The sequence below is a fragment of the Aquarana catesbeiana genome, linkage group LG01 (assembly GCF_042186555.1).
Source record: "Aquarana catesbeiana isolate 2022-GZ linkage group LG01, ASM4218655v1, whole genome shotgun sequence".
Classification (NCBI taxonomy): Eukaryota; Metazoa; Chordata; class Amphibia; order Anura; family Ranidae; genus Aquarana; species Aquarana catesbeiana.
In genome coordinates, this window is record NC_133324.1 from 543,134,559 (window position 1) to 543,154,667 (window position 20,109).

A 20,109-nucleotide genomic window follows, 5' to 3' on the forward strand; every position below is an offset into this window, starting at 1 on the left:
TATGGGTGTAATATTAGATAGTACCTTGCTCCAAACTTGTCTCTTCATTTTCCTGTTAACAAAGATAAAAATAAGTTAGAATTTTTATCTTGCTTAGTCTAGCATCAGAATATGAAACAGTTTGTCAAAAAGGTGGCCAAAGATATTGATATATTTGCTACTTATTAACTTGACAAGGTCATCTTGTATAATTAAACTTCAAGAACATATTGTGCGTGTACAAAAAAAAGTAGTTTATTACTACTGTCAGTGCGGACCATAACCCCAGGCAGAAGCCCAAATTATTCGCATTTCAATGGGGGGGGGTGTTGATGCAAACATTTATGTATTTATACCCTTAACTGCCTCTTAAGGGTAAATACATTCAGTTTAAGGGAACTCTTCATGGTTGAAGTCCTCACCGTGCCTTATTAAAGACTTTATCCGGGTTCTCCAATGTAATTTTTGTGAACTGGTGCCCAAAAATGAACAGAATATACTAGACGAGATCTTACTATTGTTTTGTACAATGTCCTTGATAAAACTCTAACGTAGAATTTCAGCCCAACAATAACCAGTTATTCAGTCACACGATCCAGTGTTAGAGTGGCAAATGCAGGGGAGAAGACAAAGCACTCAATAGAAGCTGGGAATGCCAGGAGCCATGACATCACTCATAGGTTCCCTTGTTCCATCTATTGTTGGTGCTCCCTCCTTTCCTTTGCAGCATTCACTGACACAGAAGAGACAGAAACGAGGACCATGACTGGACTAAAGTGGATGTGTCTGGACACATCTTTATTCAGATTAGATGGCATAGGAAGCAGGATGGGGAGGGAACATTTTTAAGACTAGTTAATGTTAGACTGGAAATCTACTTTAAAGTGGTTGTAGACCCTTACATTGACATGCTTGGCTCACAAAGTGGAACTAGACTTTTTTATTTTGCACATTTCCAATTTGCAGAAAAACTAGGATAACACCTGCTTAAGGCTTAATTAATGCGCAATGTATTGACACTTTTTTCTCCTACAAGAGTTTAGCAGCTGTAAAAAGCCACATTTTTGCAATTGCATACATGCACGGTCCCGCATCTGGCTTTCATATATTAGATTGGCCAGAATTCTGGGCATTAGAATGCATTAACGTGGGAACACGCCTAGCATTATTGTGCGCATGGCATTAATATATTAGATTGGCCAGAATTCTGGGCATTAATAGAATGCATTAAAAGTAGTTGTAAACCCTTTACAACCGCTTTAACCTACCGGTAAGCCTAGATAAATGCTTACCTGTAGATGCTTGAAATATCTCCCAGACCTGCACGGTCTAGGAGATATTTGCAAATCGCCGTAGGGCGATTTCTTCTGTTCATGCGCCAGAGTTAGAAAGGGCACGCTGTGCAGTTTCTAGCTCGGGTCATGCCATTAAGTGCGACTCCGGCCAGTCACAGACCCGGAGTTTGCGGCCCTGGAAGGAAGAGGGGTGAAGAATGGACGCTTGCTACTAGCAAGGAAGACGGGGACATCGCGGGCTTCTCCTGCAGGTAAGTGTCACATAATGGGCTACTATGCAATGACTCCAAGGGACAGTTGGAGTCAGAAATATAAAAAAAAGCGCCTGAAAAAGCAGTGCTTTAGAGCTCATGTGTGCATGAGGCCTTACATTTGTTACAGGTTCTCACTTAACATTGCATCAAAAAAAATAAAAATTGCTGCTTAAAATATTACTTATTTCAGAACCTTGCAAAATGAAATGCTTGCTCTGTTATGCAAAGGATGGAAGTTAACATAATGTAACATAACGCACTATAATTAACCCTGTCTGTGCTGTACTGGCAGATCTCAATTGTAAACTAGAGTTTAACATTGTTGGTCTTAACAAAGGGTTAAAAGATCTAGAGACTGGTATTCTGCATAGTATGTTAGTGGGGGGAACTCAATGAATCCCTCTGTCAGTGGCTTGCTGACTATGATGTGTAAATGGAACAGTGGGGTTTTCCTATATATGACTGCGGAAGTGGAAATAAAATTCCTACCCCTTACAAAAGCGCGCCCCCCCCCCCAGGTTTCAGCTTGTACAAAGATGTACCAGCAACTATTAGGACAAATATGGGATCCCACAACAGCTCTCAGGAACTCCATCAATTGAGGAATGTAAATAAAATAAAAAAAGAAATAAAAAGAAATCTGAAGCAATTAGAACACTCAGGTGTTTATTTTGAATATGAAGAGGAAATTGCATAAAACTACACGTAAAGCAGAAAACACATTTCAACTATTTTGTAGCAACACATCTATCCACATTCAAGATGTACTACCTGGCTATCTCCTGAATCTTCTTCTAAGCCATTATCTTCAGCTTCCTCCTCTTGTTTTCGAACTACTCCAAACAAAACAAAATATGGCATAAAAATGACTTGATTCCTTACAACTGCACTTAATGTTAGGTGTTCAATAAAATGCAAGTTGTCTGTGCTAAAGATGGAAAAAGAAGAAAAACTGACTATCAAAATACAGCTTAACAATATTTTAATACAATTTGAGGCATAGACTGTTCAAAAGGCAAAATGAGGCAGAGATTTTAAAAGGAACACCATAAGCCTACTATTAAGTTTAGTTGCACTACGTGTAACTCAATAGGATGTGTACTGTTAAAATTAAAGATGTGGGGGGGGGGGGGGTGGGGGGTGGCCTAGTGCATGTCAAAATAGGACGTGATCTCCTTCAGCTACCTCTATGACCGAGCTTCTTACTGCTCCTCCGACACCCTACCGCCTTCACACTGGCAGAGCACCCGATTGCTCCAGAACTCGGTTCTATCCGCTCCAGGAGTCATCCCTCAGTGTCCCAGGGAGGAATGGAACATGGAATCATACTAAAGCGCTTCCAATCCACCAAGATATAGAGGTCTATGTAAACAGGCTGGAGCGCTCTTACAAACAGGAGCTCACAGACCTCCACATAGAGGAGGTAGAGCAAATAGTTACATAGTTTGGACTTGATGGACTTGTCTTTTTTTCAACCTCAACTACTATATGTGCGATTATATGTCAGTATTACATTGTACACCTGTATGTTGTGGTCGTTCAGGTGCTTATCTAATAGTTTCAAAAAAAGTGAATTCCACATCCTTGCCGCTCTTCCAGTAAAGAAACTTATTTTCTTCTGAGTGGCCACGTGTCTTATTAAAACTCCCTTCTGTGGAAAAGTTTTATCCCTTTTGTGGAGTCACCAGTACGGTATTTGTAAATTGAAATCATATGCTCCCACGAGCGTCTCTTCTCCAGAGAGAATAAGTTCAGTGCTCGCAACCTTTCTTCATAACGAATAACCTCCAGTCTCTTTATTAGCTTTGTTGCCCTTCTCTATACTCGCTCCATTTCCAGTACATCCTTCCTGAAGACTGGTGCCCAGAACAGGACAGCATAATCCAGGTGAGGCTGGACCAGAGCCTTGTAGAGTGGGAGATCTATCGCTTTATCTCTCAAGTTAATCCCCCTTTTTAATGCAGGCCAATATTCTGTTTGCTTTGATAGCAGCAGCTTGGCATTGCATGCCATTGCTGAACCCATCATCTACTAGGACCCCCGCCCCCCCAGGTCCTTCTCCATCCTTGCTTCCCCCCAGAGGTTCTCCCCCCAGTGAGTATATTGCATTCATATTTTTGCCACCTAAATGCGTTATTTTACAATTTTCCACATTAAACGCTTGCCGACCAGCCGCCATCATTATACTGCGGCAGGTGGGCACGATCCCATGAACTGTCGTAGCTATACATCTATTCGTGGAATTGGGGTAGCAGGCGCACAGCGGGAGTTCTGATGCTCTTGGCTGACGGTTGCAATTACCGCCGGCCACGAGTGATCGCGAGCACGAGAGTGTGCAAACACATACTTATCTGTTCTGAGAGGAGTGACCGATCGTGTGTTCCTATTAGCTAGGAGCCACGATCCGTCACTTCCTCTAGTCAGTCCCCTCCCCCTCCCAGGGAACACAGTTATCCCCTTGATCGCCCCCTAGTGTTAACCCCTTCCCTGCCAGTGACATTTTTACAGTAATCATGGCATTTTTATAGCACTGATCGATGTATACATGCCAATGGTCCCAAAAATGTGTCAAAATTGTCCGATGTGCCCGGCATAATGTCGCAGTCCCAATTAAAAAAAAAAAAAAAAGTGATCGCCGCCATTACTAGTATATAAAAGAAATTATATATATAATAAAATGCTATAAATCTATCCCCTATTTTGTAGACACTGTAAAACTTTTGCGCAAACCAATATACGCTTATTGCAAATTTTGACAAAAATATGTAGAAGATTACATAACGGCCTAAAAACTGAGAAATTTTTTTTTTTTTTTAAAAAGTAAAGGGGGTATTATAGCAAAAGGCACAAAATATTGTTTTTTTCAAAACTGTCGTTTTTTGTTTATAGCGCAAAAAATAAGAACAGCAGAGGCGATCAAATACCACCAAAAGAAAGTTCTGTTTGTGGGAAAAAAAAAAGGACCTCAATTTCGTTTAGACGCAGCGTCGCACGACTGCGCAATTGTCAGTTAAATCGGCGCAGTGCCGAATCGCAAAAATTGGCCCTGTCATTCAGAAGCCAAATCTTCCAGGGCTGAAGTGGTTAATCATTTGCCGTGTAGCTGCCCACCACATTAATTTGTCCAGATCTTCTTGCAAGGTTTCCACATCCTGCAGGGAAGTTATTGCCCTGCTTAGCTTAGTATCATCTGCAAATACAGAGATTGAACTGTTTACCCCATCCTCCAGGTCGTTTATGAACAAATTAAATAGCTTTGGTCCCAGCACAGAACCCTGACCATTCCGAGTACTCCCCATTTATCACCACCCTCTGAACTCGCCCTTGTAGCCAGTTTTTAAGCCATGTACTCACCCTATGGTCCATGCCAACCCTACTTTGACACAGTTCCCCATAAACATTTCCTTTACAATTGAGGACACGGTGATCAAGTTAAATGACCATGACGCCATTTTGCAAGAGCACACTACCCAGATCCAACATCTTTATTAAAACTTGGAAGATCAGGAAAAAAAAATAAAAAATCAAGTTAGACTTGCCGGTAATTTGTTTTCCAGGAGTCTTTTCAGGATAGCACCTGAGAGAGTGGCTCCTCCCACTTGCCAACAGGAAACACAACTTCCACAGAACTTTAAAAAGGAGGCTCCTTCCTACATGTTGCCAGTAGAGAACCTCCGGCCCAGGCTGGAACACATAATATGGTTAGACACAGCATAAAAAAATAGGGCAGGTGGTTGCTGTCCTAAAAAGACTCCTAGAAAACAAGTTACCAGTAAGTTTAACTTGAATTTTCCCTAAACGTCTTTCAGGACAGCAACTGAGGAATAACGCGACTTACCAACTAGGGAGGGACCACAGCCTGCAGGACCTTACTGCCACAAACCTGATCACCTGCTGACAGAAGCTCCAGTCAAACATTAACTTGACCACGTAGCCGCCTTACAAATTTGATCTGGGGTGGTACCAGCTTTTTCTACCCATGTAGTGGCTAGAGCCCCTGTAGTGTGCTCGAATTCCCAGCGGGGGGAGATAGTGCCATCTGAGAGTAGGCTACCAAAATAGCCGATTTAAGTCATCTAGCAATTGGCCCCTTTGATGCCTGGTGGCCCTTTTTGTTTCCAGAAAAGAGAACAGAGTCCGAGGACCTAAAAGCTTCCAGGTAATGTAATAGGGTTCTTCCCACATCCAAGTTGTGAAACTGACTCCCCCCCACCGAAGGGTTTGAGCAAAAGGTTGGTAGGATGATCTCCTACGACTGGTTCTGAACTGTCACTACTTTTGGCAAAAACCCCCGATCTGTTTTAAGTACAATCCTATCTGGGTAAAATGGACAAAAAAGGTTCTTTAACCGATAGTAAGGGCAGTTCACCGATTCTTCTTGCAGATTTGATTGCAACTAGAAATACACAGTCTTGAAAGTCAAATTCTATAAATAGCTTGTAGTGGTTCAAGGGGTTCCTTTGTGAGGGCTTGCAGAACCACCGACAGATCCCATTTGGGAAAATGCTTAGCTGGTCTAGATCTGGTAAGTGCCTTAAAAAAAGATCTTGTGACCAAAGATTCCGAAGAAATTGGTCTCTCCAGGAAAACCCAATGCGGCCACTTGCACTGTGAGTGTTGACTGCAAGACCCTTGTCTGCACCATTTTGCAAGAATTCCAATACTGAGACAATGCCTTCCAGAGTTCTATTTGCTGAACGACACGAAGAATTGTAGACCTTCCAAACCTTGGTGTAAATAGTTCTAGTTACTTTATTCCTACTGGAAAGTAAAGTGGTTATTAAAAGGTTCTGACAAACTCTTGTCCCTTAACAGCTGCTCCCCAGATACCAGGCAGTGAGGCTTACCCTGGCTACATCCGGGTAATGCATTGGACCCTGTAGAAGCAAATCCTGTCTGAGAGGAAGCTGCCAAAATGGTTTGACTGCCATTTGCAGAATGGTGGAAAACCAAGCTCTTTGGCCAGAATGGTGTAAATCAGGATTACTGACACCCTTTCCTTCTTTATTTTTCTCAATACTACCGGAATTAGCTGGAATGGGGGAAAGGCGTACCCCAGGTGAAAATTCCAAGGGTCCTGGTGATCAATGTAAAAATCTTTGTATTCAAGTTCCACTCTGCCTGCTGAATTTTCTGCCTGCTCAAAAAAAAATCTGCCACTTCGTTTAGTGTGCCTTTGAAATGGACTGCTGACAAGGACAGCAAATTGTTTTCCGCCCACTCCAGAATTTTTGCTGACAGCAACTGAAGAGCTCTGCTTCTCGCGCCTCCCTGTGTTCAGATAGGCTACAGTAGTGGCGTTGTCCGATAGAATCTGGACATGGAATCCTAGGAGGTTTGGAGAGAAGGCAGCCAATGCTAAGGTGACTGCTTTTAGCTCCCTCCAATTTGAGGACTTTACTGCTTCGGTATCATACTCCCTGTGCCAAATCCTGATCCAGGTGGGACTCGCCCATCCCACAAACTGACGTCTGTCACAATTTTTTAGATCGTGAATGACCAAAGTAGGCCTTTTGACAAAACTGACTGATTCCCCCACCAAAGTGTTCTTTTGACCCTGATGGGGATCTTTACTCTTGTGTCTAGAGTTTCCGGCCTGTAGTTCCATACCTTTAGAAGGAACCTCTGGAGTGACCTGAAATGTAGCCTTGCCCATTGCATGGCTGGCATAGTTGAGATTAAAGTTCCCAGGGTCGACATAACCCTTCTGACGACATCTCCCAATTTGTAGCATAGCTACTACATTCCGGGCCTTGATTCTTTTCTCTTCCGGAAGGAAAATTCTTTGAGCTATTGAATTTGATAGCCCAGAAATTGTACTTACTGAGCTGGATTGAAGTTTGATTTTTGAACGTTCACTAATCAACCCAGGGATACCAAATGACCTCGGGCCTTGCCCAGGTCTTCTTACAATTTCTCCCTAGAAGGGGCAAAGAAGAGGTCGTCCAGATACAGGATTACTGCAATCACCTGAACGCGAAGAGGAGTGAAGGCTTGCGCCATAACTTTTGTAAAAATTTGCAGGGCAGATGAAAGGCCGAAAGGAAGGGCCTTGAATTGCAGATGCAGCATCTCCTTCCCCATATTGACCACCGTCCTTAGGAACTTTTGGGACTGAGGGGATATAGGAATATGTAGGTATTGTTGGTCAGCAGATTCCTGATCGTGAAGATCTAGTCCATACGAAACCTTTAGTATAGGACTGATCTGTTCAATGGTTTCAAGTTGAGAATCAAAAAAATTTCCGGATGGCTTTTTTTTAAATCAGGAATATATGGGTATAGAATCCCCGATAACATTCCTCTGGAGATAAGAGTTGCAACCCTTTTGATGCATCAGATCCTTTTAACAGGTTCGTCATAACTAGGGCTTTTGTTGTTTCCCTTGGAAAATTTGTTACAAAGTATCCTTTCTGGGGAAAGAGCCGAAAACTATTTTGAAACCATGGGATAGCATACTCTGAATATTTTGTTTTTTTGTCACACTGGCCCAACGAGGGAGGAAATTCTTAAACCTTCCCCAAACTGGCAGTGAAGAGTCATTGCGTTTTGCTGGTTGACGCAGGAGGATGGAAAAAGGACATTTCCTTTGCCTTTTCCCTTCTGCAATTACCAATTTCTTCTCCTCTCCTGGGGTTTGCTACTTTGTTCCTGAGCCCTTTGAGATCGAAAAAGCCACTTAAACTAGTAGCTTTTTCTTTGACAGGCGAAGACTTCTTTTTATCTGCCATCCTATCTAGGAGTGAATCTAAATCAGGCCCAAATAATAAATCTCCCATGAACGGAACACCACAAAGTTTGCTTTTGAATGCTGCTTCCCCCAGCCACGTCTTCAACCACAGCACCCTCCTGGCCATTAGTTAGGGCTTCCGATCTTGCTGTCATTCTTATAGACTCTGCTGATGCATTTGAAATATAATCTACAGCCGCCGACAAATAAATCAAGAATTTCTTGCTTGGGTGAATTTGCTATAATATGGGCCTTAAAGCTGATTTGCCCAATATTTCATATTTCTGGACACAAGTAGTCGCCATGGCTGGTTTGAGATTGCCCATGATGGACTGCCAAGCCCTTTTAAGTTGTTGATCCATCCTTTTGTCCATGGGATCTCTTAATACCCCCATATCCTCGAATGCTAGGTCAGTTGACCTTGAAACCTGGGAGAAAGCTGCAATGAGTTTTGGAACTTTATTCCAAAGAGCCGCTGGGTCTTCAAATGGAAAACGACTTATGGACCTTAGGGAAAAAAAGGCTTTCTTTCTGGATCTGCCCTTTCCTTCTTAATGGCCTCAGAAATTACTGAGTGTGCTGTAAAAGATTTTTAGCTCAACGAGACCTGCATACATCCTGTCATGCAGAGAATTCTTTTCTCTCTTCTAAGCCCAAAGTAGAATAAATTGCCTTTAACCGGCCATCTACTGGTTCTAAAGATAGTTTGTATTTAGAAGGCGTATTTTCCATTCCTACCTCCTCATCGGATTCCTTAGAATGAGAGGGGGAATGTCTCTCTTGGGTATGAGGACCTACTTCAGCCTCACCTGCCAGGGCTAATAGTGAGCCCTGAGAGGATTGTGAGGTAGATGGCTGCCAATTTGCCAGTGAAAAGCGAAATGTTTGAATGGTGGCATCCAGTTCTTTAACTGATGCAATCAAATCGCTGCATGCGGAAGAAGCTTCCTCTTTAACTAGAGTCTTAATACATATTTGACATAGTGTCTTCCTCCAGTCTTCAGGTAGTTTCGCTTTGCATGAAGGGCACCGGGTCAGAGTCAACCTGAACCCTTCCAATATGCTCACCACAGGTGCACAGTGAGGGGGGGAGGCCAGCGAGAGATAGAGACCCCAAAGTAAATAGGGCACTACACACACACACCTGCCCCTTACATGGGCCTTGCTGGTGCCTGTGCCACTTGTTGCCGCAGCGTCATCTGTGGCTAGGAAGCCGGTCCTGGACTCCAATTGCGCCGTTCCGGAAACGGCATATGTGCACCAGCTCTATTCCTCCCTCCTCCCCCTGCGCTCTTCCGGCAGAAATGGCGCCGCCGCCTTCCGGATACCCCACTTCCAGCGGACGATGTCTCTGACTGCCAGTCCCAAGATGAGGGCGGCATTTCAGAGGTGGGCAGGGAACACACACACACTATGTCTGCCGCCAGCCTCGCCGCCTAGGAGCGGCATCCCCTTATGCCGTGTACACACAAGCGAAATTTCCGACAGTGTATATTCTGACCATGTGTATGCCCCATCGGACGTAGAGAACACGTTCTATATTTTTCCGACGGAACAAATTACTATCGGAAAAACCGCTAGTCTGTATGCTGTTCCGATGCGCCAAAAACAACGCACGCTCTGAAGCAAGTAGGAGACGGAAGCTATTGGCTACTGAACTTCTGTCTTCTAGGCCTGTTGTACGTCACCGTGTTCTGGATGGTTGGAATTTGGTGTGACCGTGTGTATGCAAGACAGCTTGAGCGGAATTCCGTCGGAACTCCGTTGTAAAAACCTTCAGAGTTTATTCTGACGGCAAAACCGGTCATGTGTACAGGGCATAAAGCAGAATCGCCACCCCCCCGAGCACTCAAAGAGGGAGAAGGAGCCCATCAAGCATCACTGTGGAATGGGAGGAACAGGCTCTGAGGTAGGAAAAATGGTGGAGAAGGAAGCCTGGGCTCTTAGGACAGCATCTAAGAGCTTCCGACTCCCCAACTAGGTGTTCCCTGCCAGAGGAAACAAAAAAAAAAAAAAATCACATCATGTGGGAAGGAGCCTCCTTTTAAAGTTCGAGGGAAGTTGTGTTTCCTGGCAAGTGGGAGGAGCCACCCTCATATGCTGTCCTGAAAGAAGTTTAGGGAAACCGGAGCTGCCGCAACAATATTCGCATAAGCGATCTACCTGAAACGGCAGAACCCAAAGATCTTGCTCCAGCAGCCGCTACCATTTTAAACCACTTACTGTATTTGCCAAGAGATTGATCGCATACATAGAGCCTTGGGCCTCCACAATCATAGTCCAGCCTTCCCAAGGGATGCGATATGCAGGATCCACTTCTTCAAAGTTAAAAGCTGAAATTATGCAAGCTGCTCGCTTGCAGGATACCATCTTATTCAACTAAACCCCAGTCATGCCATTATCTGATCTATCTAAGCAAACGGTGATGCGCAGAGCTCTCAAACCCATGACGGAGGTACTACAAGCCAGACGGATCAAGTATCACATCGGATTTCCGTTCCAACTATCTGCTAAACATACGGGCAAATCTGCAACCTTCCGTACCCTTGGAGACCTAGCAACCTTCCTTGGGACCTTTGAACTTCCTCAAATTGCCATTTCTGAGCAGCCACTGAAATCTGTGACCCCAGGCCTTCCACTCACCACAGGCTGGAAACCGCACTCGTTCCAACACCTCCAAATCTCTGGCGGGATGAGATCTCCAATCAACCAAACTCATTGCGCTCGTGGGCTGGACATCCTGAAAGTACTTGCCTGCGAGCACCCAGTGGCTAATATTTTTTAAAGCACTTCGCCTTCGTGATTTGGGTTGATTTAAGTGCTTCCAACGTTTCCCAGAGTATGCAGAGCTTTTCTCAGCTCTAATATATATATGTATTGCTCTATAGTTGTATTTAGCAAGCTTCAAAAACTTCCTAACCAGGCCACTAGCTGGAGTGGTTGTACCATGTCCCTTTTCATTTTGGCCTTAGCTACGGTGTCTCGGGACTATTATACTACCATAGCTGGTTTTGCATTGCAGCGTGCTGGTACTAAACCTAGTCGTCTGCCTTTAATTCATATCGTTTTAGCCCAACATGCAAATGTTTCATCCATGACTCCATTTTATCCCGTTTATGTTCTCCCCTTTCCACTTTATTCTCTTTCTGGCTTTTCTCCTCCTATATCTAGACACGGTGTACCACAATCTGCTTTAGCTTGCCACTACATATCCATTTCAGCATGGCGTCGTCCTTAGTCTTACAGATAGCCTCCCTCAATTGTAGGGGATGCAATACTCCTGAAAAAGCAGAGACAAATCTTTTACCACTTTCATAAGTCCAAAGTACAAACTCCTGTTACTACAGGAAAAGCATTTTTGTTCTGACAGTTCCTTCCTTACCAAATAAATATTTTCGCACTTGGTTCCTTAGTACTAAACCAGTGGCTAGATCCAAAGTGGTGTCCATTGCTCATTTAACCCAGGAGGTGCTAGACTCATACACAGACCCCTCAGGTCGCTATATATTCTTAAAGTTGAGACATATGCAAAACAGTGTTCACAGTGGCTGTCCCAACCAGGAGCAGCTATGGTTCCTCTCGTCTGACAGCCCGTCTGGAGTCTTCTGGTACCGCCAATTTAATCCTAGAGGGTGATCTCAATGTGCCATTAATTCCGAGATTGGACTCTTTTACGGGCAAAGTCATCTTTCACTCCATCAACACTGACAAATTCGTTCTCACACAATTGACCCTGATGGCTGTATGGCGAGCGTTACACCCTACAGAGAGACCACACATTTTTCTCAGCAGCCCACGCTTCTTATAGTAGGATTGATTACATCTTAATATCTCAAAATCCCTTCTAGACGCCAACCCGACATCCTCGATTGGTCTTGGGTTATGGTCCGACCACGCCCCTGTACATTTATCGGTCACTTCCCTAAATCTCCTCGTACTCAGACTTGGCGTCTGAATGATAATCTTTTGACTGACGTAGCTCAAATTCCACATCTCAAGATATGGAGAAAGACTTTGTCCGAGATCATGCCAATGACCAGGCACACCCTATGACTAAATGGGAAGCACTAAAAAGTGTTCTACAGGGCAATTTTATCCAACAAGGCTCCAGATTAAACCACAAAACGCAAATTAAACGCCTACTATCCAATCTCGTCGCTCGAATCCACGCATAAAAACGCACATGAAAAATTAAACTTTCAAATGCACGTCAAGACCTCCTTTGCCCATTTGCGGACTGCTCTCTTTTAGCAAGGGATAAGATGAGAGATATACACAATACACAAGCTAATAAATGTGGTAAACATTTATCGGGTATCATACACCCGAGACAAGACAGACATTCTATTCCTTACTTTATCACGTCTTCTAATAACAAAATACATAAGAGCTAAGAAATCATTTTGAAGTTTAGGCATTTCTATGCCTCTTTATAGAATTTACCCTTCCCATTGAGCTCCATTTACAATTCCCAATCTAGGAATATTGGATATGCCCACTTATATTCAGGAAACAGCCTTACCTACCATTCCGGAAGACGATGCAGAGGACCTAGAAGATCCGATTCAATCTACGGAATGTTTACAGGTCATTAAAGACCTTGAAAATGGGAAGAGTCCTGGCCCAGATGGGCCCCCCTTCCTCCAGCTTTTATAAAAACTTTGTCCCTCTCAGTTCCAATAAAGGCAAAAGCTTTTGAAGCAATTGATAATTCCCACACTATTTCTTCATCGTTGCGGCAAGCACAGACCGCGGTTATATCCAAACTAGGGAAGGATCACGCCAGCTGTGGGAATTACAGACCTAGCTCTCTCAAATGTGGACCTCAAGCTATTCTCAAAGATAGTTGCAAACCACATAACCACACTTACCAGCTTTGATACATAGGGATCAGGTCAGCTTTGTCCCAGGTCGAAAAGCGAGGGACAATACGACCAAAACCCTCCATCTCATTTAATATGCCCATCAGCGTCCCATTTCAACCTGCCTTTTGGCTTGTGATGCCGAAAAGGCATTTGATAGGGTTAACTGGACGTTTCTCCACCTCTCTTTACAACAGATCATTGCAAATTATCCCTATGTGCAGATGACTTGTTACTCTGTTGCTTAACCTCACATTAGTATCCTCCTTTTTACAGGAACTTCACAGATTTGGCACTTTTAGCAACTTTAAATTAAAAAGATCTAACACGGAAGCCTTGAATTTCGCACTTCCCAAACAGGTTTTGGCTACTCTTCAAAAAACACCTTCCCCTTTCACTGGCAAGCAAAATCAATTAAATATTTTTAGGCACAGATTCCAAATCGTTTACAGTATCTTTACTCCCTTAACTACAGCCCTTTACTGATAAAAATTAGGAGATCACTAGAGTCTTCGCATGACTTAAAAATTCCCTGGTTTGGCTGTATAAATATTCTAAAGATGGACATATCTAAAATTATTAGATTTATTTTGAGCCACACCAATATCCCTATAGCATTTTTCCGCACCTTACGCTCTCTAGTTTTTACGGCAACGATGTCTATCTAGGCTAAAACAAACTTGTGTGCCCATAAGTCTGTTGGAGGTACTGGCCTCCCTGACAGATAAACCACGCTTTGGCTCTCCCCCCCCCCACCCCGATTTCCCATCTACGATCAGCTGTCATTGGCTGACAGCCGATCACGTGGTAAAGGGCCCGCTGTGATCAGCCGAGTCTCAAGGACTCGCCAATCACAGGGCGCCCTGGCTGCCGCCCCCCGTAGGACGTCCATGTACGCCTTCTCAGCATTTTAAGCCTGCACTGTAGCAGTCTTTCAGCTTTAGCGCAGGCGCCAATGAGAGAGAGAGAGAGAGAGAGAGAGAGAGAGAGAGAGAGAGAGAGAGAGAGAGAGAGAGAGAGAGAGAGAGAGAGAGAGAGAGAGAGAGAGAGAGAGAGAGAGAGAGAGAGAGAGAGAGAGAGAGAGAGAGAGAGAGAGAGAGAGAGCTTGGAGTATCAATGGGAATGCTATGGTTTCACAATTACCTCTTCCACTTCGTTTTGGGGTCTTTTTGCTTGGAGTCTCAGAACATATTTCATCTGGGTTTCCTCCCTCCTCTTCAATAGCCTTTAAAGAAATCAGAATACAATGTTCTGTTAAATACAAAATATATATCTTCTGGCTGTTATTCTCGAAGTGGATTACATATTTTTCTTCCCCAACGATACAGATCGGCATTCATATTTACCACTGTATAATAGATATTGTAGAATACATTTGAGGTTTTTATCCGATCAAAACAATAAATCGGCCAACTAATCGATTATGAAAATAATTGTTAGTTGCAGCCATACTTTTTATGTTGTAGTGCTCTGTAGAAGCATAGATTGCCAGGAGAACTCTTTATGCAAAAAAACACTAAGAAACACAGTGGGCTCTACAGCATGGCCTGCAGTGTATGAATGAGTAAAATGCAGCAATAGCATAAAACAGAGTAAACGCGGCAGAGTTTTGTGGCTAGCATCACTCTGCTGTAAATGGCCTCCTAGCTTAGCTTGTGTTGAAGCTTTATATGGATGTGTTGAAGTAACTTTGTCTAACTTGGGTGTCCTCAAAACTATGTCCCGATTTAGTTTATGTTCTGACCAGCTGGATGAATGAGTAGGCCACACAGCTGTGATGTAAAATAAAAATGTTTTAGGCAGGTGTGTACAAATGCTGTAAAAATAGGGTACAGTGTTGCATGACTGCGTAATTGTCATTCAAAATGTGAGCACTGAAAGCTGAAAATTGGTCTGGTTAGGAAGGGGGTTTAAGTGCCCAGTGGATAAGTGATCAAAGTGATTTTTTTTTTTAAAACAAACATGTTATACTTACCTTCTCTGTGCAATGGTTTTGCACAGAGCAGCCCTGATTCTCCTCTTCTGGGGTCCCTCACCGACACTTCTGGCTCCTCCTGTCTTCAGAGAGCCCCAAAAGCAAGCTACAGAGTATAGTATAGAGTGCCCCTGAAGCAGGGGTCTCAAACTGGCTGCCCTCCAGCTGTTGCGAAACTACAAGTCCCATGAGGCATTGCAAGGCTGACAGTTACAAACATGACTTCCACATGCAGAGGCATGATGGGACTTGTAGTTTTGCAACAGCTGGAGGGCCGCCAGTTTGGGACCCCTGCCCTAAAGCAAAGTTAAAAAAACATCTGCCTTTAGAACCACTCGCTTCTTGCCCATGAGGCATTGCTCCTCATACATTCAAAAGTTCTCAGGCACTTACTAACTGAGCTGTGTGTGTGCTGCACTATTTCCTGATATGTAAACAAATAATGCATTCTGCATGCAGACTAACTAATCGGCTGGCCGATTGATCCAGTATGAAAATGGCTGATAACTATTTTCATAACTGATTAGTCGTTTTGGTCCTAGTGCCCAGTATAAGCGCATGCTGAGCAGTCACATCAAGCTCCGGTGTCTAATCTGGTAAAGGATAAGTTCACCTTTAAAAAAAAAAAATAAATAAAATAAAATGTACTTTTTTTTGCAGTTAGGAGCCTGGAAAGCATTGCACCAGCAATCAGCAGATCGTGGGAGCAACGCAGGACTCCTGCAGACTGCCAGTGTCAGCAGTTTCACACCGAAAGGAAGAATTAATGACCTACCACAGTGTTCAACAGTGCCATGGTAGTTCATTGAGAACTACAAGCCGACAGCCGTAAAGGTAGTCGATTCATTCACGGGACTCTGAATGACTCGGCTGTGTAAGTGGAGCCCTGCTCGGTCGCGTTCTTTTCAAAAAGTACCAGCTGGTACCGGGGAACTTCTCCCCCGTACCGCTGTCAGAGGGCTGCAGGAGCATGTCACATGTTCCACCCTAAAAATGGATAGAACATGTAACCTGTTCCTGAAGGTGAACTTATCCTTTTTTTGCTGCCAGTGCCGTTTTTTGCGTTTTGCACATGTTTAACCACTTCCTGCCCAATATGACGTCCTGGATTTTGAGTGGGGATATCTGAATGATACCTGCAGCTACAGGCATCATCCAGATATGTTTTTTCAGCTGGCGATTCCCTGCACAGTAACAATCATATCGGCAGTTCAGTCGCTTAATCGGTCTTGCTTCTACCGGCTCACCCGTGCGACCCGGAGAAGGAATCCACCGGCGCTAGAAGCATAGAGATTTTCAAGGGATAGGTGGTCCCGAGCAATCTATGACCTTCCGAGGCCCGGGCGCAATGTTATGACATCATGTCCGGCCCGGCAGAAGTAAACCTTGCCAGGGATTTGGCTGGAAAGGCAGAGATTGTTTATCTTTTCTTTTGATCTCGGTCTTTCCTGCCTTGAGGAGATATGTGGGGTCTTATAGACCCCACATCTCTCCATAAAGAGGACCTGTCACACACTATTCCTATTACACAAGAATGGTTACGTTTCTGGTAATAGGAATAAAAAGGGATCAAAAAGGGAAAGTGTAAATACGTACGTCGCGCCCACATATGTAAACGGCGGTCAAACCACACATGTGAGGTATCTCCGCGAACATTAGAGCGGGAGTAACAATTCTAGCCCAAGACCTCCTCTAACTCTAAACAGGTAACCTGTAAAAATGTTTAAAGCATCACCTATGGAGATTTTTAAGTGGCAAAGTTTGGCGCCATTCCACAAGTGTGCGCAATTTTAAACCGTGACATGTTGGGTATTGATTTACTCGGCATAACATCTTTCACATTTTACAAAGAAATTGGCCTAACTTTACGTTTTTGTTTTTTTTTTTTTTAAATTCATGAAATTTTTATTTTTTTTAGAAAAAGCGTTTGAAAAAAAAACGCTGCGCAAATACCGTGTGACATAAAAAGTTGCAACAGACGCCATTTTATTCCCTAGCGTCTCTGCTAAAATAAACATATATAATGTTTGGGGGTTCTGAGTAGTTTACTAGAAAAAAAAAAAATGATTTTTACATGTAGAAGCGAAGTGCCAGAATTGGCCCGGATGGGAAGTGTTTAACCACTTCAATACCAAGGACGTCATATGACGTCCTTGGCTTTGAGCAGGTGTATCTGAATGATGCCTGTAGTTACAGATATCATTCAGATATTACCGGTTTCAGCCGGCGAATCTCTACACCATAGGAACGATCATAGCGGCCGTTCCGCCGCTTGATCGTTCCTATGGGAGGCGAGAGGGGACGTCCCCCCCCCTCCCGCCGGTGCCTGCTCCGACTCAACGTTACGATCGGTGAGGCGGAGAGTGGATCTGCCGGTGCCGGATGTAGATCATGGAGATTTCCGGCAGACCAGATGGTCCCCAGAGTCTCTATGATCGTCGGAGGCCGGGCGCGATGTTATGACGTCACGCCCGGCCTCTCCATTCAAAAAAACGGCGCCGCTTCGGCTTGGATTTTTTTTTTTTTTTTTATTTCAGGCTTCCCAGCCTAGTGGTGAGATATGGGGTCTTATTGACCCCATATCTCACTATTAAGAGGACCTGTCATGTCATATTGCTATTACAAGGAATGTTTACATTCCTTGTAATAGGAATAAAAGTGATCAATTTTTTTTATTTTTTCAAAAAAGTGTCAAAAATATATATATATATATATATATATATATATATATATATATATATATATATATATATATATCTATCAAAAAAAAATTAAAAAAAATAAAAATTTTTTAAAGCGCCGCTGTCCCCGTGTGTTTCTAGCAAAAAAAATGATGATTTTTACATGTAGGAACAAAGTGTCAGAATTGGCCCGGTATTGAAGCGGTTAAAAAATAATTTTAGGCCTGAAGATTACATAATCCCCAAAAACATAATATTTAATATATTTTCTGAAAGCAGACACCCTAGAGAATAAAATAGTGGTAGTTTAAATGTTTTATGTCACACAATATGATCGCAAAGGTCTAGGAAACGCACAATTTCTGGAAAAAATAAAAAAAAAAATGAATAAAAGCCACACTAAAGTTAAATTTAGGGCACAAAAATGCAATAAATTACCTAATTGTTTGGTAAAATATAAAAGATGAGGTTGAGTAAATAGATACCAAACATGTCAAACCTTAAATTTGCATGCACCTGTGAATCAGCGTCAAACTTCAGTACCCCATTTTTTCTATAGGAGACGCTTTAAAAGAGACCTATGGGTCATCAGATTAGAGTTACGCAAGTGGTCTGGTGCTAGAATTATTGCTTACTCTGGCGTGCGCGGTGATATGCAACAAGTGGATCACAAATCGACGTTCTCATGCATTGGCACAGTTTAAGTTTGTACGTGCGTATATGTGGGGGGCCTCCATTTTTTTGGAGGGGGGATTTAATGTGCTTAGATGTAACTATTTTTTTTTCCTTCAATCACACAGGGGATATTTTGGTGACAAGTTCTCTTTAATGAGACACCCAGAGTCTGCATGTCTTCAGTGTGATCTACTGAATGTAATGCAATGCAGATCGCATTACATTCATTCCCCGCCTTGATCGCCGGGGACACGGACAACGGCGACCAGGAAGGGACGTCATACATGCCGCTTCTGCGTCAGGAACAAGGGGAGGAGAGCAGACGGGTGCTCGCCCCGGCGGCATCCGCTATTCCGGCCCCACAGATGGGCAAGTTAAGCCCAGGATACATAGCGGGGGTGGGGAGAACTTTACCGGCATGAGCTCTGCTGCTTGCCTGCAGCAGGGCTAAATGTAGAGGGCGTTGGGCAATACAAATTGCGCTTTTCTAGGCTGCGTTCACATCTGCGCATTTCTGAATGCATGGAAAACCCCCCCCAAAAAAATGTGCGTTTTGGTGTGCATTTCGATTACGTGTGGCAAATGCACATCACGCTTGCATTACTATGCATGCTGCATTTGTATCTGCTCATTTCTGAATGCACAGCAACCCACACAGAAAATGTGTGTTTTGCTGTGCGTTCCTATAACCTGTGGCAAACGCACGTTGAGCTTGCATTGTGATTTAGGCTGTGTTCGCATCTGCCCAAGCGTGCAGCAACCCACACAGAAAAAGTACGCTTTGCCATGTGTTTTGGAAATGCGCTGCAAACCCGCACTGCACTTGATTCTCCATAACACACAATGTCAATGCGTTTTTGCAGCAGGTTTTCAAAGCGTGTGTTCGTAAATGCGCAGATGTGAAAGCAGCCTTCAATGACACCCCAATCACGGTAAGCAGTGCAACAAAAAGCACTACAATCGTGCCAAACCCGCAACATTCCATGTTTGAAAAAGTTCTTCAGCTTCTTTGGGGAGCTTGTCGCACATAGGGCACATTCATGCGATTGGGCTGCCCTATGCATGTCTATGTGCAAAAAACACAAGTGGGAATGCATGTTTGCGCTACGCTGAAGTAGGGCTGGGAAAAAAAATCGATTTAAATCTTGAATCGAGTTGAGAGGTCAAATCGATTCAAAATTTAAGCAAATCGATTTTTTTAGATTTTTTTTTTTTCACCGCGCCGGTCCCGAGGCGCTGCGGGCATGAGTTTTTAGGCGAGGCCGCGGCTTCGGCCTAGTCCGCGGCTACGGCCGGACGCCGCAGACTCGCCTAAAAACTCATGCCCGCAGCGCCTCCGGACCAGCGCGGACACCGCGCCGGGCCTGAAGAGCTGCGGGCAAGGAGTTTTTAGGTGAGGCCGTGGCTTCGGCCTAGTCCGCTAGGCCGGACGCCGCGGACTAGGCTGAAGCCGCGGCCTCGCCTAAAAGCTCATGCCCGCAGCGCCTCGGGACCGGCACGGTTTCCAAAAAAAAAAAAAAAAAAAAACTCGATTTGAATCGTGAATCGAGTTTTTTTTAAGAGAATCTCCCAGCCCTAAGCTGAAGTGTGAAAGTGTGAATTGAATCTGCTTGGAAGGAGAGTTAAGCCCCATACACACGCGCAGAATGTTGGGGAGAC

At 43.8% G+C, this 20,109-nt stretch overlaps 1 protein-coding gene across 2 annotated transcripts in view; it reads right to left on the reverse strand.

The window, feature by feature from the left end:
• LOC141105239 (scaffold attachment factor B2-like) overlaps positions 1 to 20,109 on the reverse strand; it is a 140,517-nt gene that overhangs the window by 92,245 nt on the left and 28,163 nt on the right. For both annotated transcript variants that reach the window (XM_073595136.1, XM_073595129.1), the window contains exons 2-4: positions 14,263 to 14,344; positions 2,300 to 2,361; positions 25 to 52 (exon numbers count right to left, since the gene is read on the reverse strand). In XM_073595136.1, coding sequence (XP_073451237.1) covers positions 25 to 52; positions 2,300 to 2,361; positions 14,263 to 14,344 — 172 coding nt within the window. The remainder of the gene's footprint in view (positions 1 to 24; positions 53 to 2,299; positions 2,362 to 14,262; positions 14,345 to 20,109) is intronic.